The 24,118-nt window shown below is 34.1% G+C and overlaps 1 protein-coding gene across 2 annotated transcripts in view; it reads left to right on the top strand.

Annotated features, from left to right (window-relative positions):
- Nucleotides 1–24,118, top strand: part of LOC123314703 (centaurin-gamma-1A) — a 185,907-nt gene that overhangs the window by 117,708 nt on the left and 44,081 nt on the right. The window contains exon 1 of one of the 2 annotated variants that reach the window (XM_044900005.1): nt 14,063–14,544. The exons of the other annotated variant lie outside the window; for it this stretch is intronic. Coding sequence (XP_044755940.1) covers nt 14,328–14,544 — 217 coding nt within the window. The 5' untranslated portion in view covers nt 14,063–14,327. Of the gene's footprint in view, nt 1–14,062; nt 14,545–24,118 lie in introns of those variants that run through there. 2 annotated transcript variants of the gene reach the window in all.

The following is a 24,118-nucleotide window of genomic DNA, read 5'->3' as shown; positions in this document are numbered from 1 at the left end:
ACGTAGAACGGGTAACATAGCGCTGATTTAAAACCAAAAAATGTTTTGACAAGCGTCATAACTCCACATTTTCGTACTATACAGAGTGAAATGTGTCAAATTTCTATGGCCAACCGAGTACTAAAATAAAAGTGAATGGAGTATACGTTATCAGTAGATCGACACAAAATATCATTCAACAGACAAATTGAGAACACTTCAATTTGTTCTATATAAAGCCTCTTTGAAATATGCGTAAAATCATCACGGGAGTTTCCCAGGAAATTGAGCAATTTCGTTTCTAGAATGATATCTCCGATGAACCCATACTGATTTTCAATCATGATTGTACATGATAATAAACGTAATCCTATAGCAATAAGTCAAATAGTTCAGATATAGCTGACAGTCTAGAAAGTGAATCATAGTTGTGGGCAATATTTTCAGTGCCCTCTGTGAAAAAAGGTGAATTTTTTCGAAATTTTCCATCTATGTAGAAAACTACCCCCAATGTGAAGACATAGATATTTGAAAGTATTGTAGCTTCGCTACAATTCTGAACCGTAATCTGTACGAACATCATATCACTTCATTACTCTGCGATTAAAGTTTTTTGCTTCAATCCACTTTTTTCTGGCTGTCAGTTATGGAAAACATTGACAACTTAATGCATTCTAAACAATGGGTTGAAATCCTATAACCAAATATTTTCCAATGTGTATTCTACACATGTCACTCTCTACCCTAGATGAAAAAATGCATCAGTTCTTTACTTTCCAATGTTTGTTCGGGAAAATATTAAGTCCCCTCCTTTGACCAGGCACAGTCTCAAACAGCAGCTGACAAACTCACAGTGGGCGTAAGAGCTTATTGAATTGACCCTTTCTCTGCGTGCTACCCTATGATACCCTAATTACAACGCGTATCAGTGTTAGATGTCCGGTTTAATACTGCACGCGAGTCTATAGCATCGAAGCTGTTTTACAGTTTCAGCCACTGGACGTTGAAACACCTGGCTTGCTTTTTTATCCCATTTTGGCGAACCCCAAGGGTAACTGGTTCGTCAAAATTTGCACATCCTTCGAAGCGATTTGAATGGATATATGGTTATCTCTCAGCTTGAGTTGAAGTTTTCTCCATGCCTAAATTTTGTATCAGGATGCATATCTATGAGGAGAAACAGGTGCAATAGTAGATTTCTTCGCAAAAAACGCAAAAACATATGTCCAAAATCAGTATTCCTTTGTTGGTAGGGGTGGGAGTATTTAGTTTGGAAATGTGAAAGGTGCAAAAGTACTGTTATATTTTCAAATAAGACTATAGTCAATGAAAAAGCTTCTAACAAGTCTGCAATGAATGATCCTCATAATTTTCACTTACGATCTTTTGTAACTCGTTACGGGTTACGTTATCACCATAGCAATATAACCTTCACCCATCCTGCTTAAGCTATTGTAGTCACGAAACAAGTGTAGTGGTGAAAAAATTATGCAATTTAGTTTCATTTGTGATCTTCACCAAGTAGGTATGGGCCACATAAATTCAACCATTATTTTTGAAAAAATTCTTGCACCTAAAGCCTCGCAGAAGTCGTTCTCCACAAAGTTTTCAATTTGTGTATTATAACTTTGTTGGAGATTTCTTAATATCAAAATACTTGCCTTTTCCCGATTACAATACTAACGTGAATGTCTTATTGGATACTCTCGTTGATCAGCTATAATAGATTCAATCATTCGACACAAAAATTCAAAAAACGAATGAAATAAACAACCAAGAAGACTCGCGAGATTTTTTTTTCAATATAAATCCTGTGAGGTCCCAAAATAAATGAACAAGAGAGAATTAAAAATATGTACATTGAAATTTGGATCAGTAACTACTTCATTCCTTCACACAAGTTAACAATAAACTAACAGAAGGATCTGGGTCTATAGATTTCTTACAATAAATCCGCAGTATTTTGGAATGACCTAAGCCTAGCTTCAACTTATTATGATATGATTTCAACCTGAAACAATGACACTTCAAGGAGGCAGTCTAAAAGAGGATTCCAAAATCATTCGAGACCAACGCTGACAAAATTACCTACAACCTACATAAAAATGTACAAAAACAATTTTCAGATCTCTAAAAGATATACCAAAAATCGTCCCATAAAATTTAGGGATCGTTGGTGAAAACGGTCACTACTTCATTTTTTTGACTATTTTGGATTATAAAGTAAGTAGAAAAGAGCTGATGGATTTGGCAGACACCTTACGATGCAGCTTATATTTCCAAATATTGCGAATTGACTATTTCTAATTCACGCACTGAAATCTGGCTGCCGTAAAAGTCATCATACATTTACACATGTATAGTGCAATATGACCGTTCCTTACATCGTTTTTATAGCACAGTAATAAAAAAAAATTATACATGGTGTATTTGAAAGTGAGGCTTTTTTTCAACAGGAGGTAGAACTGGTCAAAAAGAAGCGTTTGACCAAAACTCACCTATACAAAACTTTCAAAATGACAAAGTTGAAAAAAAATTGGAAATGATTACTGAAATAGATCCTGATCGGACCCTAGACCGTTTGTTAGATGAATTATCGCAAAACAGTGTGAAAAAACCTCCTGATTCGACCATATGGTTTTGTTTAGGATATTAGGTCCTTTCGTTCGCATAAAAAGTGTAGCACTTCTCTACACTCGATTTTAGTATTCGTTTGCTGATTGAATTCACACCAGTGTAGAGGAGGTGTAGTTTATCTACATCTCCTTTTGACTATGGGTAGATAAACTACACTTCTCTACACTGGTGTAAATCAAATCGAGTGTAGAAAAGTGCTACAATTTTTATGCAAACGAAAGGACCTATTGGTTCGTTCGATATTTACATAGTAACGAAAATGGGAACTTAGGATTGCCGAATTGTTGTCATAATTTTTTAGTAACTTACACGATTTTATGAAATGGCTCATTTCGATACCAAATGACAGAAGAGACTTAGGACACAAGTGTAAAAAACAGAATATTACTTCAAAATCTCATCAGTAGAATTCGTCTGAATTATTCACGAATTTTTAAAAAATGGGCATCGCAATCTTCTTGTTTGAACATTCCAACAATCGTCGTAAAAATGAGATGAAATGGGGAAACATCATCACACTCTTTTAACATAACTAACATAAGCACTTTCAAGAAACTGCCTCGATTTTCTACATTTTTTTTCACCCTAAATTGCACGATACAACAATTATGATTCTCTCAAAAGTGACCTGATGCATCTAATCCGATGAACTTGTTACTGAACCATTCATTGTCCAGCCATATGTTTATGTTTTGTTTCGTTTTTGCGATGCCGTAGTCACCTTCCACAGTCACGTACTTGAAATTCAATGAAATTTTGTCGAACTTCTAGGGGTTGTATCTCCGCCAGCTTGGATATTTTATCTGGACAATTTTTGGTTAAACGACTTATTTTGATGAGTTCTACCTTCTATCGAAAAAAAGCCTCACCTTTGAAAACACCCTGGGTAGTAACCCCTTCACAGGGAGGTTGTCAGTCCAACGATAAATTTCTTCTGATGGATCTAATGTTTCATAATTATTAACGGACATTTAAATCCTTCATTCTGGATGAACAGACGAACCACATTACTATTTACCACAGATGGCATTCGACATCCGTACTATATTAAATTCGCTCCAATATTTTAGGGTTAAAATATTGGGGTAACCTCATCAAATGCGTCATGAATAATTACTCACTGGCGAAACATTGTAACCTCTGATCCGCGTCTATTTAACAGCTTGATAATAACGCATTTAGTCCGGTCTATTGTCCGAAATGCGGTCCTAGGGAACACAATGACCATGTACATGTTCGATCCAATTAACATGCAAACGTAAAATCAGTGACTTTTTAGCGGGGGATTCGGACTGAAAAGTAACTGTGGCTTGCTACGGACTGCGAAACGTATTATTAGGGGTGGACTCCGCGATATGGACGGGTGGCTGCACAAAGAAAAAAGTTGCACGCGTTTCCAGCTCAGATAATTTTATTTGGCAGATACTTCTGACGTGATTAATTTTACTGCAGCGGAGGGCGTCAACCCCAGGGGTTCGTTTCAGATCGCCGGAGTGGAGTGGTTGTATTATTTTATGAATGGGGGTGCTTACCCGTTGAAGAATGGTGAAGTATTAATTAGTAAAGTTTCGTTCGATGGGTTTCTATGAGGAACTGTATTAATTTCTCGTGAAAAATTGCCAATTATTACTGATCATGTTTTCGATCATGAGATTCATTTAAAAAAAATACAAACGGATGAAATTCAAATTTTCAGGAATTCATGTCTCACCAAACTCGGTATATTCTGAAATGTGTAAAAATGCGTCATATTAAAAATTGAAACATTTATTAATTCATTACTTTAAGATTCCTGAAAAATCATGCGTAATTAAATTTTATGAAAAACCATGGTAAGGACTTTAATGTACTCATCTATTCGAAAAAAATCATTAGCATTGAGTAAAGTTCAGATTTCTGTTGAATGGTACCTAGAAGAACCTTGGGATTTTGGATTTCTTCCACCTTTAATTTTGGGTTAATTTATTGCCCTAGTGAAGAATTTTCGCCTCATTTATTGTCGGAGTTCTGCCAGCTTAACTTTGACCTAACATAAATAAACAGAAAAACGATTGCTTACAAAGATTTTTCTTTTATTTTTTCAACCTGGATTTTGATAGATTCTGTTAAGGCAAGCAGAACCAAATATTCATTAAAAAAAGTATTCAAACCCAAATTATGACTGAAGTTTTTCAGGAGTATTCAAATTTTTCATGAAAATTGGATAAGTCTGTAAAACTAAGAACTAATTAGGGTGGGTCTAGAAAATTAAAATGTGTAATTTTTCGACTACTCCTGAAAAACTTCAGCAACAAGTTACTTTCACTTTTCAATGAAGATATTTCTAATATCACCAGATTTTTTTATTTATTTTTTTCATATTCAAGAACAATTTTCTCGGATAATGTGCTCAGATTGAAATAATGAGTTAAATAGGTTCAGAACAATGTCAATCTTGTAGTTTCGCTCAAGCATGAGTGAAATTTCAATCTATCTTAGTCTAACGTCCAGTTGCAGGAAAGTCCATTAAAATTTAATACTTCATTAAAATCTTAATTCTTCATTTTCCCCTTCAAAAATGACAGTTTTAAATTTTGATAGGACATCAAATCTTAATGGACTTTCCTGCAACTGGACGTTAGTCTATCATAATACATATTGTCGAATTATTTATTTTATTTATTTATGTTAAGTGTCTCGACTGCAAAGGTCATTGACACGGTTACAGTCTATTTTTTAACTATATGTGTACAATGCAAAAATTCAAATCTGACTGTACAGTTGAATTGCCTTAAGGTAATTGATCAGATTTCCAAAGTTTGTGTTAAATTAAATGTAGTACTTATTGAGGAATTGAATTTGAAAAAGTTCAAGCAGAAGTTTTATTCAAAAAATACCCAACTGAAAGAATGCAGTAAAGAATATTTTATATACAGAGATAACAATATACATAAAGTGCCAGAATGAATGGAAAATCCTGAAACATCTCACAGAAGAGCTATTGTGTGATGTAAAAGAATACTGAGAAAATAAATCCCCTATAGAAATGTCCTTTTTCAAATAACTCAACCTAACCTACTCTAGCTGAAAGAATATGGAAGAAAATATTTTATCCAGGAATTGTAATATACAGAGTGTCCCAGAATGAATGGATAATCCTGAAACATTTCAAGGAAGAGCTATTGAATCATTTAAAAAAAATGTCAAACTCTTCAAACCTATTGGTTTTTTCTTTGGTAATATATTCTTCATTGAATGTAACAATCAGTGAAAAGCTCTTGTTATTTTTTCGAGATAAAACTCCCAACTTTAAGTTTTACCATACAAAGTCATAAATATCTTACTGCGTAAAAATTTAGGCTTAAGATTTAAGAGAAAGATACTCGAAAAACTATGCACAAGATGGTACAGTGAATCACAATGCAGTTCAATGTACTCCTTTTGTACATCAACAGCAATATATTGGCATTAACATACGTTATGAAGGTGCATTTTGAATTGTTTGCCAATCAGGCTGGTAGAACAGTCAATATTTCACATAAAAAAATATTCATCACATCTTAGTGAAATTCAAAGGGATTTATTCTAAAAAATTATACAGCAGCTATCTTACGATTTCTGGTTTCATAGTTTTATTTAATATCGATTCATTTTATCCGTTTCAATCGAAAAAGAGTCACTTAAATTATATTAGAGACCCAGAATAATTTTTGTATAGTAATCATCCGGTTTCATTATCAGATCAGATATGACATCATTTTATTGTATTTTCATCCAGTGAACACATGAATGCAACATTTGAAATCAATCAATATGCCAGCAAGCGATTGGAAATGCTTCGCAAATTTTTTAGGAATATAGTCACTTATAGAACAAATTTAATAAAAGCTTAAAAAACTGAAATTATATTTCATCGGATATCTTCTTTGGGCACAAACTTTCATCAAGCGTTTCCGTTCATGTGATTTTCTGGGATCGTACCTTTCTAAATAATCCCCATTGTTCTCAGAAATTGGTGAAATACCTGAAGGGAATTCATTGAACCTAATAAACAACCATAACACGACCGCAATATTTATTGCCACTAATTTGTCACATCGGAACCTCAGCGAAAACTGAAAGGGTATTCCACTTGATCGACCTTTGGCATCCCCAATAAATGGGTTACTTCGGAATCGATGGGCTACCAGCCGTGTAATTTTTCAATATATTACCTGACGCTTGTCCAATTGAAATTTATGAAAGGCAAAAAATATTCATGACCTCCATGCCGAACGAATCAAGTAGCAAATATTTTTCCGGATCAATAGTTCCTGGGTTGGAATAAATCGGGTTCGATTTATGGTATGAGCTCTTTGGATATGCGGTTATCGCTTGTTCTGTCATCTGAAGAAAATTGATGAGTTCGTCGGTTAGATGCACGCTTTCTCTGAAGTGAAATATGGCCGAATTGTGTTTTATACTTCTTCATTTCTCTGTGGCATTGTATCGCAGCTTTTTCAGTTTTATTTAATAAATTGTGTTTAACATACAAATTATAATATTGAAAACACGAAAATATTTCAATTTTTGTTGTAATTTGATATTAAGTGTAACGAACTTACTGGCTTTGGTCGATACAGTTATTCGTTATGGAAAAGCAAGAATGAATAATAGAATAACTTTTGAATAAATTTTATAAAAATTCTTTTAATTTTAACAACATTATATTATTATTCGTATCCTTGTAATTTGTGGCTGTGATTTCTCATGGTTATGAATAATATCGAAGACTTAATTTTTTCTTATTGTTTCAGGTAAGGAGATTCGAAAACCATCTTTTCCTGCATCAAAAATAATGAGTACAGGAAAGTAAGGGTAAGGTTAATATATTCCAATTTAAGTAAGGATTAGGTCAAGACAGGATTATATTATGGGTCGTATTTCAAGTTGCAATGATGCTATTCTCTATTCCTTCTACAAGAACGATGATCATTGGTGAAGTCATTGTAAACTAACCATATTTGAAAATATATCTGAAACTTGCATTTCTCTCATACTTGTAAAAAAAATTATGTGATGTTTATGATGATGATTATAGAGGATCTTAATTTTATGTCTGAAAAAGCAAAATTGAAATGAAGTAAAATCGCCGTTTGTCGAAGCAAAAATTTATAATGAAAGGAAAAGTAATATTACAGTAATTTATAAATTATTTTTCATTCCATTTTGAATTTCTTAGAATTTTTTATTGTTGTTCAAATCAATATGTATCCATTGGAATTTAAGTACCTGCTATAATTTTTTGATTGACAACATTTTTGTAATTCAAATCTTGAAAATGCTTGCCCTCACAAAAAAAATCTTTAATAAATCTTCCTAGATTCAAACCTATTAAAGAAAAAACACCTGATTTAAACGTGAAGTATCGATATAAAATTGTAGAATAATTGATCATATTATTGTTAACAATTTTACGAGTTCTGCCACTCGATATTGTTATGTGAACTGAACAATATTTTTCGCAATACATAGTTATAATATACAGTCTGACTCGTACAAATATTCAAACAGTAGATTCTTGAGGTCAAAAGGTCCTTTACCATTTTTTCCTAATCGGCTTGGTTTGAAAGATACAGGCTGTTGAAAATCCATAAAAAAAATTTTTGTTCTATCTCACAAATGGTTTTATCTTGGAATGAATTTCGGAATATAGTTTTTCATTTATTCAATGAATCTATTTCTAACACAAGATATGACCCACGTCTTCCAGTTTTCTCATTTTGACCATTACGTACCATGAAAATACCGAAAATTCACAAAACCCAACTCTTGAAACTAAGTTGGACGCTATCTAATGAATATTTGAACGTTTTATAAAATAAAAGTATAATTCATATTTTCTCATATAATGTGCCGTTTTCGAGTAATTTGATGTTCAAAAATTTAAAAGGATATGTGAAATTTGAAACATTGGGTACTTTGGCTGAATACAACTCTGTTTAAAAGATGTGTAGTGTCACAGATTTAGCTAGTTATTTTGAAGGTAGTTTTGTTTTTTCAGGGGTGGCATAGCTCATTACGATAACTCAAAAAGGCTATATCTTTTTATCAGCGCCGAATGGGAAAAATGGTATAGTAAACAGTGTTTCTTTTGACATCAAGAATCTACTTTTAAAATAATTGTACAAGTCAAAAACTCACCCGGTATATCTCAAAGTTGGATTCGCAGATTATCTACTGAGATACTTCCTCATATTTTTTCTTTATTATGTTTGTTACACGTTACGTTTTTTTTGCCAAAGGTGAACACCATATTAGGAACAAGCTTTGGTTAGTTACGCTATTTGAGAATGTCGAGATGTAATAATTCATGAGTCAAACCTCACCCTCAACAAACTTTATTCGTACCTATGGTCTGATAGCTCCATAATTCTAACTTTACCCCAAATTTAATATTAACGATTCGGTAGAACCTCACTAGATTTAGGTGTTTCCCATTCCCCAACACACAACACCCTCATCCTACCTTAAGACATCTATAGTCCTTCTCAGACCCATTCAATATTTCATTTGAATACGAAAAGGCCAATATCTCACAATCTGAAAGCATCCCCCGCTGGTTACTATCCTCCCCCTGACTCGTATTAAGATGAAAGAAATTTCACTACTGTCGGTGGGGTGTAGGATATCTGAGTTTTCCATCTTATCCGGGATTCTGCTCGGTTCATTGTAGAACCGAGACATTTGAATTATGAATGAATCGGTTGAAATAGATATATCTACTTGAATATAACGATTATGTGGAACACATAACCGCTAAAACTCTTTAGAAATATTTTATCGGCTACATTTATTCACTGTCAGGATGGTTAAGGGGTGGATGAATCTGCTTTTATGGACTCCCACAATACAGGGTGTATCTTCTTCATATAATGCGACACATACATATGCAACAGTAGTATTGAAGCAATGTTGATATCGATTGAAATTCAATCTAGGAGGACTCTGCATCTTCTGAAAGTCTTTAGAGTTCTCACTCCCAGTCTCTGCAAGATTTCACACAGCAGCAAATCAATTATTTCATATTTTTAATTGATTTTGTTGCAGAAAATGGTAGTGAATACCCTAAAGAGATTCAGAAGAAGCAATATTGATAATGAAATAACAATAATGATAATTCCTATCAAGAGGTATCTACACCGTTTCAGTGGTTAGTAAAAAAGCGAAAAATATATCTTTTGTCAGAAACCACTAATTCGTATGGGGTTTTCATTATAATTCAATTCAATCTGTCCATCAACTCGGAAAAGAAAAAGTATTTCCATTCATTGAACAAAAAAAAAATAGAACAATTTTTTCATCGAAGAACAAATAATGTTTATTCATGTTATGCACTTTCCGAGGTGGAATGATTTTTTCAATGAATTACTACATAAAGAAATTTCTCGAAAAGTCTCGCCATTGGCTACAATTCGAAACCTGCTGAATTTGGAGAAAGCCTTTTTTAAAATGCTGAAATCTTTTCGATGAAAGTGGAAACTTTTGTAATATTCACAATTTGTACTGATCGTTCAAGTGTTCTGGCAACACCCCATATTCTGGTAGTCTCTTCCACCTTACGGCTAAAACGGATGGCGAGAAAGTCCCGTGGCATAAACTACTCTTTATGCAAGGGGCCCATATATCTCCTGATTCTGGAGGTGGCTGCCCTCGCACCTTTTAAAAAAAATTAATAAACTAGTTGATTGAATAACTTTATCCATAACCATTGAAGAAAGTAATCATTATCTATCTGTTTCTTTGACCATAATGAAATTTTTAAATCACCTGTGATTTATGCGCCAATATTTACTGATGGTCTAATTGGTCTAGCACTTGTTTAAAGACCCTGAAGTTCATACGCTTCAAACCTGCAATTCTTCGAGTTTTCATGATCAAAATTTCTGGTTCTCTGTCCTGAGTACGATGCTCCTTCGGTTAATACAGGATGTCCCAAAACTAGTGAATCAAACGTCACACCACGATAGAGTAGACCAAATATTATCGAATGACACCAACATTAGTTCAACTGAAATGTACCATTTTCAAATAATCAGAATTTTATTAAAATGCCTAATGTTGCTGGGGCCAGTTTGTGAAAAAGGATATCGATTTTAAATTATATTGAACTGAGATAATTGTTTTATCTCCCCTAATTGAAATTATTTTAAGTAGTTGATCGATAACCTAAGTAAATGTAAATTGAAACAATTCTTTTTTCTACATAATTTTCATTACTCAGAATAAACCACCTCTATAGGGGTGATAATATGGGAGAAAAACGGTATCCTTAATCACAAATTGGCCTTGTGATTGAAAAAATAGTTCGAAAATCGGCAACTCTAGGTTAGGTTTTTTCAGAAACGGTACATTTTCGCTCAACTAATGTTGTTGTCATTCGATAGTATTTGATCTACTCTATCGTGATGTGACGTTTAATTCACCAGTTATGGGACAGCCTGTATATTGGTGTAAGGTCAGTTATATCCATTTTATATTATTTTCAATGTTTCCGATCAGCTGAATGTTGTGAGATTGAAATTAGATTGGGTTAAAAACTCATTTATCGATATCATCCCATTTCGCATCGAAATAAATGCCAGGGTGCACCTGAATGCAAATGACCCAATCAGGGGGTCCTTCCAAAAACCAAGTTGCAGCCGTTAGGTACAGTCTTAGTCACCGCACAGGTTGACATTAGCATTTTGGTTCCCTACAAACAAATACGTCTCGGCAGATTGATTTCTAATTAGACATTGTGCCCACCCTCGTGAAACAATAAAAATGTAAATGGTGTCATTTCGGCCAGACAGTTAGCCAGCACGTTTCGAAATAACTGCGATTTGTTTTCGTGGGTCACGGGCTAGCAGCTGCTCTATTGCTTCTTGAGTTGGGCTAACTTAGCACGTTGCATTTTTAGCGTTTATCAAAAAATCTATCAGGTGGGGTTGTCTTCAATCAAAATTGTCCATGTGGAATACCATATACGACATATCTGACAGATAACTTGGGCAATTTGATAAAGTTTGGCAGATAATCAAAAAATGTTATTGTAGGAGGTAAGCTTTACGGAAAATGACAAATATCAAGCTTGAAAATTGCAAAACCTACTGAATGACGAGATTTTCCGAACACATGGACAATGATTGCTGGATTTCCTTTCTCAATGAGATTCACTGACGAGATGTACAGTGTGTTTCACGTAAGGGGGCAAATTTTCATATACAGGGTGAATCTTTGACACGTACAAATATTTTAACAGTAAATTCTTGAGGTCAAAAGGAACACTTTTTTCCCTTACCATTTTTTTCGAATCGGTTCGGTTTAAAAGATACAGGCCTCTTAAAAACCATAAAAAAATTTTTATTTTTAGTTATAGTTATCTCACAAATGGTTTCATCAAATGAAATGAATTTCGGAATATAGTTTTTCAGTTATTTGATGAATCTTTTTCGAACACAAGATATCACGCACGTCTTCCAGTTTTCTCATTATGACCATTACGTACCAAATACCAAAAATTCAAAGAACTCAACTCTTGAAACTAAGTTGGACGCTATCTAATGAATATTTGGACGTTTTGTTAAATAAAAGTATTCTTTATATTTTTTCGTATAATGCGCCATTTTCGAGTAATTTGATGTTCAAAAATTGCAAAGTATCTGTGAAATTTGAAAAATTGGGTTCTTTGACTGAATACAACTCTGTTTGAAAGATCCACAGATGTGTGGTGTCAGAGATCCAGTTAGTTATTCTAAAGTTAATTTTGTTTTTCCAGTGGTGCTACAGCTCATTATGAAAACTTAAAATGGCTATATCTTTTAAGCATGGCCGAATCTGAAAAATTGGTAGAATATTTGGACGTTTTATAAAATAAAAGTATTCTTTATATTTTTTTTTGTATAATGCGGCATTTTCGAGTAATTTAATGTTAAAAAATTTGAAAAATTGGGTACTTTGACTGAATACATTTCTGTTTAAAAGATCCACAGATGTGTGGTGTCACAGATTCAGTTATTCTAAAGGTAATTTTGTTTTTCCACTGGTGGTACAGCTCATTATGAAAACTTAAAATGGCTATATCTTTTAAGCAGAGCCGAATCGGAAAAAATGGTATAGAAAAAAGTGTATCTTTTGACCACAAAAAGAGATTAAAGATTCACCCTATATAGGATTGAGCAATTTTACTTTACGAATTTTATCATTTTTATGTATTTTGAGGACAAACAGAGACCAACACTTTAGCATAATTCATATTTTCGAATGGTTATCAAAAACACGCCTTTTTTGTTTCGTAGTCATTGAATAAAGATGAATGTCTATTTATCTTTGTGATTTTGCTACTTTTATTTTCAATAGTTCATCAATCACAACCATACGAAGTAGGCATGTTTTTGATAACACTTCAAAAACATGTATTACTCCTAAATTTTAAGTTTGTCGTCAACCTCAAAATACAAAAAATTCAAATTCATTAAGTTTAAAAATTTCATCTCTATATTAAAAAAAGGGTTGATGAAAAAATCCATCATTAACCAAATCATCCTCAAGTTCTATCCATTTCTGACACAAAAAGTTTGTCTAGCCATGTCCTCACTGGATTCCTTACATTACCGCCTCAGGAAGCAGAACGAACAAATAATGGAATGGAATTGAAATACCTTGCCAATGCTAGCCAACGCAAAATATGCTTATTGGACAAGAAACTTGTACAAGTGAGGAAGTAACCTCCTTGAAGACATCCCAGACACTGGAGTTTATTAGAACTCTAGAACTGGAGGGCTAGCTGTAGACTACGTAATGGCAATGATGTAGGGCACAATAGACCTTAAATATACAATCTAATCTAGCCATTAAAAAATCCACTACCCTCTTACTCTCATAGAGGGTGCTTAGTTGCGCAATTCTGAATAATAATTGAGCTTTTCAAGCATTTTTTTACAAAATCGTAGATAACGAAGGTATAAATTTTGTGCATTGCTTTTCATGCACTCTGCATTCAAAAATGATAGTCTTAAAAATCAAACAACAATCCACTACTGCTGAGATTACTGAGATAACATCTGTGTCCTAGATATCGATGAAACTTCCAATATTTCCAGATAGAATTCAAATATTTATATTTCATGCACTTTGTTCCCTTCACCCAGGTGAAATCTCAACAAATCCCAGATCTATTAAGATAATCCGCATCATAAGATTCGTATGGTCCGACAGGCAAAGTGCATCCAGATAACAATCTGGTTCCGACTATGACTAAAAAACCGCCACCCCAAAACGCATTTTCCCCCTTGAAAGGTGGCAAGAAGAACGAAAATGCAAGGCGCGTTTCACGAGCGTCGTCGAATCCTTGGCATGTCCTTCCCGGCGATTGCGCCAACAAAAAGCACGAGGTCCTATCTGGTGGGGGACCCCAGTCCCGAGCCCACCGGTTGCTCCTCTCTTGTTTACTATCACGGAGATTATGACCACACTTGCTCGAAGTCGCAAGCTGTAGACACATCCCTGCGATACCATCTGCGGAAAAACTGCAGAAACGCGCGCGCGAATTTTCCGGTTTGACACTTCCGCCGCGTCAAGATGAATCCGCCCACGCTTTCCCCCGTATCTGTCGACAGTTTCCGCGCGTCTCGGGTTGCGACGTAAGGTGCGCTTTTCCGGCCTGTGCCAGTGCTTGCCGCGTTTTTCCGAGTGCAATATTTATACGCGACATGGTGGATCTTAAGAACGAGCCGGCGCCAGCGCCGAAAAAATCCCGCGGGATATCCATGACTACCGTGAAGAACTGGCTGATGCCCGATAAGAAAATTTCCGTGGAAACCCCCAAGTTTCAGAAGATGCCGGAAACTTTTTTGCGGTCGCTGAGACGGCGATCGTTGCGCATCAAGAGGACTAAATCTTTGGTGTTACCGGAAAAGAGGAAATCTGGTGAGTTTCTGTGCTTTCGCGAGTTTTCATTCTTCTTTACTTTCTTGAGTGTGGCGAAAAATTTTAAATACACACCAAGGAAGATCTACTAACAGTTCATAGCTACATCAAGCGGGAAATGTTTTGAAACTTACTTTAGTGGTGCTCCCTAAAAATGATCTGATTCATTCACTCACAAAGAAAAGTGTAATGAATCTCCTTTTTCAGAATAGATTTAATTCTGCTGAAGAGAATATTTCAATTAATTTTTTCCTCATAACATACAAAACTCTTGGAATAAACATTAAAAAATATATACAATTTTCCAGTCATAATTATGGCAAAAAATTGAAGGAAATTGTCTAGAAGATTTTCAATTTATGGTCAGATGAATATACTACCCCCTGATACGATAAATTGAACTATTATCATTTATTTTTGAGGTGGCACCTTCTCCCAAAAAATATAAAAACAAAAATACGTACATAATTATCACCATCGCCTTACAAAAGTTCTGCTCCTCAGATTTCCTCTATAACGGGCTCTGTTTGGGCCGTAATATGGGGAACATTATACAGGGTGTTTCCAAATTAGACGCGAACCTTGGAGAAGATGTTAGTATCACTCATTTGCTGTCGTATGGGCCATATTTATTGATAACCAAAAATCAACAGTTTCCGAGATATTTGAGTTCTTGTGTTTTTCAAAAAATTTCTCACCTTACTTAATTTTCCATTTTTTCTACGTTGACCAAATTTGATTATAATTTTGGATTATTTTCATCAGAAAAAAGATATGATACGTATGAAAAAAGCAGAACTATCCTTTAGATGTTGTAAAAGAATAAGTAGGTATGATTTAAAAGTTGGTATATGTCGAAACGAAATCAATTTCTAATATCAATTTGCCTGCAACTTTCAAATTCCAAAATTTATTATGGATATATTATGGATTTATTATATGAAAAAATTTATTAGAAATTGATTTTAGTTTTCTTCTCGGTTTTCTTCATATACCAGCTTTCAAATCATACTAATTCTTTTTCAACATGCACAGGATACAGGTACACAGGTACAGGATAGTTTTTCTTTTTTCATACGTATCAAATCTTTTTCTGATGAAAATATCCAAAATTATAATCAAACTTGATCAATGTAGAAAAAAATTGACGAAAAATATAGAAAGGTGAGAAATTTTTCGAAAAACACAAGAACTCACATATCTCGTAACCTGTTGATTTTTGGTTATCAATGAATATGGCTCAAACGACAGCAAATGAGTGATACTAACACCTCCTGCAAGTTTCAAGTCTAATTTGGAAACACCCTGTATAATCCACATACCAGTTGAAGAAACAATGCAAACGTCAATGGAAACCCTACACTTGAATCTAACTCAAAAATAAAAAACGAAAACTATGTAAAATAGTATAGAATAAAATAAATAACAAAAACTGCAAATGGTATTCACTCTAGAACTCCATTCAAAGTCACTGGCTTAGGAAAAATATTTCTAAGAATTATTTTGAACTCTAATACAGACAACAAGGTATAAAAATAATCGATATCATCGTTGACATTGATACAATGAGAACTCGAATGAGAAATATTATATAAAAGGTATATTCTGAAGATCTTCTTTCTGTACCAAGCTCGGTGCCAAGGCATTGTTAAAATAATTCGAGTGATGAATATTAGTGCGAAACCGCATTTTATTACACAAATATGGTGAAATTGTGAGTTTAATTTAATCACTAAATATTGCTTCATACAATTTACAAATAGTGTACAAATTTCCTTTCCATTTCTTTCAGATAATGGGAAGGAAAACCCATAAATCTACAAAGTGAAAAAATTGTTTTAATGTGAATAAAACAAATCCAAATGTGTTGGAAAACTTTTCGATGTCGCTTCTGAACCGTTGAAAAAATTTCATATAGAATTCCTACTATTCAGATTCTCCAAGTACTTCAGAGTTCAACCCTTAGATTCTCAAAATCAAGATGTCTTTCTCAGCCATATATTAAACATATATAAGTAACTTTTCTACCCAGAAAAATATTTAACTTTAAAAATGACTTTCTTCTATTCAGTAAAATTTGAGAATGTCTGGAATTTTGTCCAAAAAGCATAATGAAATTCCGATCAAAAGAGAGGAGAAGGCAACCTGCTTCACTGGTTCTACTTTGTTGCAAAAACATTTATTTTCGTAAAATAAGCGACAATCACTTTTTATTGATAGTGTGGTCAACTACCCAAGACTCAATGATATTTGTGACAACTCAGATTGGGACATGTATTGATTAATGGATCAATTCGTTTTTAACTCGATTTTTAAGTGAAGGTAAAGGTATATTTTATTATATACGATAATAAGCTGTGTAGAGTGGTTTACTGTTTTGGCTTTATTTATATCCAGTTTGTTAGTCTTTTTCGTCCTTGCCAGTAGCCAAAGTGAACCGCAAGTCTATATTGGGCAGTGAAATTATAATCCAGTTTAACGCAATTACCATCTGGCTGAAATTTTGTCGCCGATCCAACATTTATATGAAGAATGACATTCAAGTATTTGCTGGCTTGCTGGAATATTTAAATATGTAATTTTCTATTCTTCAATTCCATTTCAAGATGACCATTATGAAGGAAATAGCTAAAGAAGTTACTCCCTTTTAATTTTTGAAAGTTTTATTGTTTCCAGATTCGAATAATATAAAAGGTTTATATATTTTACATATTATAAATCTCGTTATAAATTTATATAATTTTTTTGCTAAATCTTCGATAAGATACTATCTATCGAAAATTTTCAACTAATAACTTTTTCATTTTACAATATTCTTTCGAAAAATTCGACTTCGGTGGGCTTTACCTTTATAGCTCTATTTCCACTTTTTTTTTCTGATTAACAAGATTGAGTGCACTTGTTTACTCATTTTCCACAAGTATGACATTTATAACATAAGCGCAGAACGAGGCGCAGAATAATGATGGTTAAAAAATTAATTAATATTATGGAGTTGACATATTTTCAATGGAAATACCAACATGATTATGATTATGGGAAGAAATTTAGAAATAGAAAAGGATAATGATCTTGTTTTCATTTATTTATGTCATTCATTATACAACTGTTCAACGTGACCAATGACATATTTCTACAAACCCTTAGTCATAAACGTTAATACTTCCTCCACTTCATGTTTAGAAAGAGCTTTAAGTGATATGTCAATAGGAAATGCTGTAAATTTCATTGTATTCAAATTGATTATCACTCGGATTATCATGATTTGTGTAACAGTGCAATTTCATGTCTAGTGAAAAAGGGAAATTCCTGTCACACTAAAAGATTGAAAACTTGATCATAAATTTACGGTTATAAATAAAATGTTAAATTCTCCTTTTCTCATTGATCTCCTTTGGGCAATTCCTCGGGAAATTCAATGAATTCACAATTTTCCTTTGCTAAACGAGGTGAATTATTGGCAGATATCAATAGTTACTTTTGTCTTTCCACTATCATAAAGTTTTCTCCCATGAATTTATGGGATTCAGTGAAGTTCAACATAGCCTTCACGAATAAAAATATTTTACTGTTGGAACTAACATAAATTTCCCGTGCAAGATTCATCATAGATGAAGACATAAGATTTCATTGGTTTCTCCTACCAGTTCCTTATAAGAAGAAAATGAAATCACGTACAATTTCGTTTTTATGCTTTCAGACAAACCAGTCGAACCATCTCGCGAAGGTGAAAGTAAAATAGGCGAATTTCTTGCGCTATCTCAATTAATAATTCCAACAATTTAGATTCGACGGTCACACACAATATCCATCGGCCATCTAATTGGCCATTCTTCATATTCGCCCAGATGGTCTGAGCCGAATATTAAGTTTAATGATGATTACATCTCCGCATCCGTTCAAGAACGTGGTTCCTCTACTTTCAGCGCTTTGTTTTTGATATCGTGGTAGATTCGAGGAAGTCGTGTTGGTACCGTTTTTGGTTGGAATTCGGTGATGTGCATTCTTAGGAAGTAATTTGTTTTCGTACATACATGTCTGTTTTGTGAATGGAAAAATGAAATGTAATATTTTTTATATACTCTCTCTTCCTCAGAATGGAGATATGTATTGGGTATGTTGTACAAGTCAAGAAAAAAATTTAATATGAAAATACAGGGTGATTCATAACTATTGGGACATAGGCTAAGGGCAGATTGTTTGGACCAAAATATGGCGATAGGACCAAATATACCTTAATAAAATATTGCTGTGAAAAGATTGAGGGCGTTAAAGTTGAATTTTTCTTTCGTTTTCTGCTAATAATTTCACTGTATATTTTTTCATCCGTTTTTAAGAAAAACACAATTGAACAGTTCAGAGCATCGGAAGGGGATTTGAACAAACGATTTATTTATTTCGACGATAAAGCATAATTAAAAACAATGTAACAAAAAAGAATAAACTTAAATTAAATGTTCTACGTGGCTACGTGTTCAACTTTAACGCCCTCTATCTTTTTCCACAGCAATATTTTATTGAGGTATATTTGGTCCTATCGCCTATCGCCATATTTATTTTGGTCCAAACAATCTGCCCTTAGCCTATGTTTCAATAGTTATGATTTCTTTTACCACTGGATAGCAGAAATTCCTTGAAAAAGTAATGAGCTACGCCCTCGGATACGCCACACTGATAGAAGGTTATGATTATTTCGAGTTAAAAAGTCGTAAATCGCCGGTAATACTATACTCCATTCACTTTTATTTTAGCACGGTTGGCCATGGAAATTTGACACATTTCACTCTGTATGGTACGAAAAAGTGGGGTTATGACGCTTGTCAAAACATTTTTGGGTTTTAAATCAACGCTATGTTGCTCATTCTACGTAAAAGTTTCTGTTATTACGTATTTTATCACAATGTCGAATCTCTTCGGAAAATATGGGACGAACATAATTGAAGTTTACCAAATCCAGTTATGTGCATGGAAAACACAAGAGATCAGTATAATATCATAATATGCACTAGCTTGAGGAGAGTAGGTAAATGTTCGTTATTTTCTTTGGCTAAAGTTTGAATACGTTACATCAGTTGTAGATTTCAAAAATATTAACCCGAAGATGAAATGCATATGATGCAGTGGTTGGGAATGGGTATCTCTCGAAGGAATTAACAGACAATTTCAAGAATGTTAAATTCTTCAACAAAAATCATCTTGCATCAATGGAAGTAAAAGGAATTAAAGGAAGTTTCAAGTCAAGATGAACTTCACCTTTGAACAAAAATCTCACATAAATAAACATTTAACAGGAAAACTGGCTGGTATTTGTGGCTGTTCATCTTAATACATTGATGTACTAATAATAATTATCTATTTATTGGTACCTTAAGGCATTTACAACTTTTCGCATTAATTCACCCAAACATGAAATTCTCGAATGCCACCACTTTTTTGGGTCTTCCAATAGAAGGAAATTCTTTGTCATCCTCTTCATTCACAATCTTTCTGATTGTCGAAATATTCAGCTGAAGTCGTTTAGATTCAGATGAAACATTATAAAAATTCTCTTACATTGAATATGTTCGCTACCGTCTGACGTATTGTGGATTTTAGAATATCAGGGTATAACTATTTCAATGAGCGGACCTGAATTCTAAATAGCACTTCCTGAAACCCTGTCTCTTTTTTTCTATCACCTTCGGCATTTTCGTAATAAAAATTGATATTAATTGTGGCAACGGCGTTATGACATTATCGACATTTCATGAGTACCAACCTTACTTTGTTCTAGTTACAAAAACTTGAGAAAATTATTTCATGGCCAACCGACTGCTAAAATGAATGTGAATGGAGTATAGGTTTCCTGTTTTTTATGTCAAAATCAGTAGTGAGTATATTTATATGTGCTCAAATTCGATAAAATGTTGCTTTCTGCTAAGTTAAGGCTAAGCTGATATGACCCTCGATGGCAAGAAAGGAAAATCAAAAATAGCGAACCGTCGTTCACGTTCTCATTTCATTGTTATTGAATTTGGTGCTTTCTCATCAGTTCGACATAGTGAATTTCACAAGCAGTTTGGAGTAAACACATAACACCTGTGTAATCCCAAACGTAATCAGTTGGCTATTTACATTGTAACTGTGCACAGTCGTCAAATATGCCCCATTTCTAATTTTAACTATATCAACAGCGATTTCAGCATATTTATCTCGATAGATGTTCCAATAAATCGCCATCCAATTGCGCAATAGAAATTTGTCAGGTGATTTCGTGGCATATTCGGAATATGCAGAACGGAAAAAAGTATTATTTCGTTGCTCGATCTTATCGCAGTCAGGTTGACTTGAAACGGTTATTATAACCATTGGACTGAAACCACAGCCAATTCAGTTCATGATATTTCAGCACGAACTACTCGTTTTTGATATCCGAACATACTTGAAAAGTTTTATCTTCGATAAGTCATGCGGTTTTAGTTTCCACTTTGTTACGACACACACGAAAGTGGAATTAGTCTGTTATAATTGCGGTTTCGAAATGGATACCAAATTCGGTTTTATTCGGTGATGGGTCTCTTCTTGACACGCTACATAGATCGGTTTCAGCTTTGCCTATACTTGATTGAGGGATTCTTGATGAATACTTCCAAAAAAACATTTAACAGATTGCAAAATACATTATCGTATTTATGTATGAAAAGGTCAAAAATTGCTAAGGATATTTCAAATTCTGAATTGAACCTTGCCAAAATCTAGCAGAACCGCCTTTGAATTTTGGGTTTTTTTGGTGATTATTCCATTACTGGAAAATTTAGTATCAAATTTGTCTATTATTATACCTATATCATGGTATGATCAGAATCTTGATGAACATTCAGTTGGAGGTTTGGTTTAAGTAGAACCAACAATTGGAAATCAATTTTTCATCAATTTTTCCCTAGGGTAAAGAATCAGCCCTTAATAATCTTGAAATTATGGTGTGATCAGATCCTTGATAAACTCGATTTGGTCCTTATCACACTCTGTGTGGAATACGATGAAATATCGTTTCAGGATTACCAACTTCGACTTTCGTGTCTGACAACAGCACATTTAGAAATTTACTTTTATATGTTTCATTCCTCAATTATCTGCCCTCAAAGTGGGTCGATCAAGTTTGTAATTTTATGGAATTATCCTCAAATTTTTCTATAATCTACATGTATGTAAACAAAAACTGAAATCGATTCACTTTCGTTATACAGGGTGAATCACAGCGATGGCCTCAACAGGCAGCGATTATTTATTTGACTTTTATGCTGATTTTGCATTGAAGATCTTCTGAAAGAATTTTTTGTATGATATGAGAAAAAAAAGAATATACTCGTATAAAAAAAGCAAGTTGTTTTTTCTACTCTTAGTAGGAAAGATTCAAAAGAATAAATATAGTGTCGTATTCCTCGTGCCAGTAGAAAGTTCTCATCGTTTCTAGATATGTTGGCACATTTTCGAAATCGACAAAATATCAAAACATTGTTATATCTTCAGGACAAATGAAGATATCGTGAAATGGTTTCCACTCGTGTGGTTTTCACCAAAATCGAGTCCAGGGCCCCTCTCAACGTTTTCACCTATCTAGTCTAGAAGTAAATACCGGAAACAGCAAAAATCAAGCAATTAGGGATACCTTGTACGTTTAAGGGTACAATTAAATTAAAAATGGCAAAATTCAAAAGCCCCCCCTAGCAGAAATATTTCAGAAAGTGTTAATTCTCATTTTCACTATAGCTTCCATGATAATCCCAATAACTCATAAACCGTTGAGTTTTTACCCAATGTATGGTAGAGGGAGTCCGAGAGACTTGCTCAGGTAGGAGACTTGAACCACATCAATTATTTCAATCCAAATTTCGCGCTACCGGTATCGTAAATAGCTTGCGACATACTTGTAACAAGGCACAACTGGTGACGGCACCAATTTGGCGGCCATCAGAACAGTTCGGGGAGTGAGAGGGTTGAACGTGATTTTGTTTTTAGCAAATAAGGAATTGAATAATTTCTGTTTGTTACATTGTCTGAAAAGTTTAATAGGTGCGTGGTGTTATTTACTTTTATTGCTTTCATTGATTAATATTATTTTACAAACGATGAGTCTTTTTAATAATAGTTGTGAAAGTTTCAAGACAACATCTGTTGAATAGACTAAAAGGGAGTGCGGGAAACTTGACCCATGCTATGGTCGGGAGACATAATCAGTGGTCCAAGTTTCCCACACTGAGCTTAGATAATAGTTTGCTTCAAAAAAAGAAAATTGAATAATAGAAATAACTATAAAAAATATAAAGGTTCAATAAAGTAAAAAAAGCCATGGAAATAATATAGAGTGACCCTGAAATAGAAAATATGTATTTCATACGCTGATACATCTGAATATGACAACGTTGACAATTGGTCATTGGAAGTTGTTTTCTTTCGATGTTTTTCCTGATAAACAAACTTATGGTCAAGTCTCTCTCGCCCCCTGTTCAAGTCTCCCATGGGTTAGGGAGACATGAGCCAATTTTCATCACACCATCATTCTACTATGATCTATCGTTATCTATTTAGGCATGATATCTTCACACACAAAAATGAGTTGCTACCATTTACAGATACGTAAGTGGCTTCAGAGTGAAAAGGGGTTCAACTCTCCCGGACTCCCCATATACCGTTGAAATTGCCATCAAATCAGCTATCTTACAATGCAAAGATATACTGGGTGTGTCATTTGAAAAATAAGAAAGAAGTAGGCTGTTCCGGTATAACCGGAAATTGCAGCACAAAATTGTTATTGTTTTCCATAAACGTTTAATAGGCCATCGCGGTGAATCACCCTGTATTTCAAGTCAACTTGGACGAACGGTTTATTATTCGTGGTTTCATATCTGTGCGTTTGACTGTTGAATCATTTTAGAAGGATGTTTATTGCTCAATTTCAGGAAATTCAATCGTACTTTTTTGAATTCAGGGTATTGTACGGTCCAAGCAGGAAGTAGAACTGATTGTATGTGTACAAACGTACGTATTTAACGGTATCGTGTGGCACCAAAATCAACCGTAAAATCTGCATCGGACGATCTGTGGCACGATGTATCATTTGCATAATCTGAACGCGGCATTACGCTGTCAAGGTTGAGAAGCTCGTAATATTTTGAACGGAAACGTGGCCATAGGTTAGTTTTACGATTTCGTTACGGATAACAGAAATAAGCTTTACGGTATACGATCATCGGCCGCAGAATGACTGCTTAATGAAGGGTGGCATGGATACTCCGATACCCGTGTTCACTAGCCGTGAAAGGTATCAAACAGAGCCTTCTAACAAACCAAGAAGGAATGTGAACTGTTATACAGAGTGATCTCAGAGAAATTTTGGACTAGGAGGACTAGGGAGAATTCAAACTTTGGCAAAGTCGATTCTTATTAGCGTATAGGCTGAAATTATTTTTTGCTCTATACTGTGATCCGAAAATATGAAACACGATACCACCCTGCAAGGAGGATACCCAATTTTTATATCATATTCTGAATCTACATGAAATTCTGATTCTGAAATACCCCACTTGTCACAATT

The sequence above is a fragment of the Coccinella septempunctata genome, chromosome 6, assembly GCF_907165205.1.
Source record: "Coccinella septempunctata chromosome 6, icCocSept1.1, whole genome shotgun sequence".
Classification (NCBI taxonomy): domain Eukaryota; kingdom Metazoa; phylum Arthropoda; class Insecta; order Coleoptera; family Coccinellidae; genus Coccinella; species Coccinella septempunctata.
This window is presented reverse-complemented; position numbering and strand designations above follow the sequence as displayed.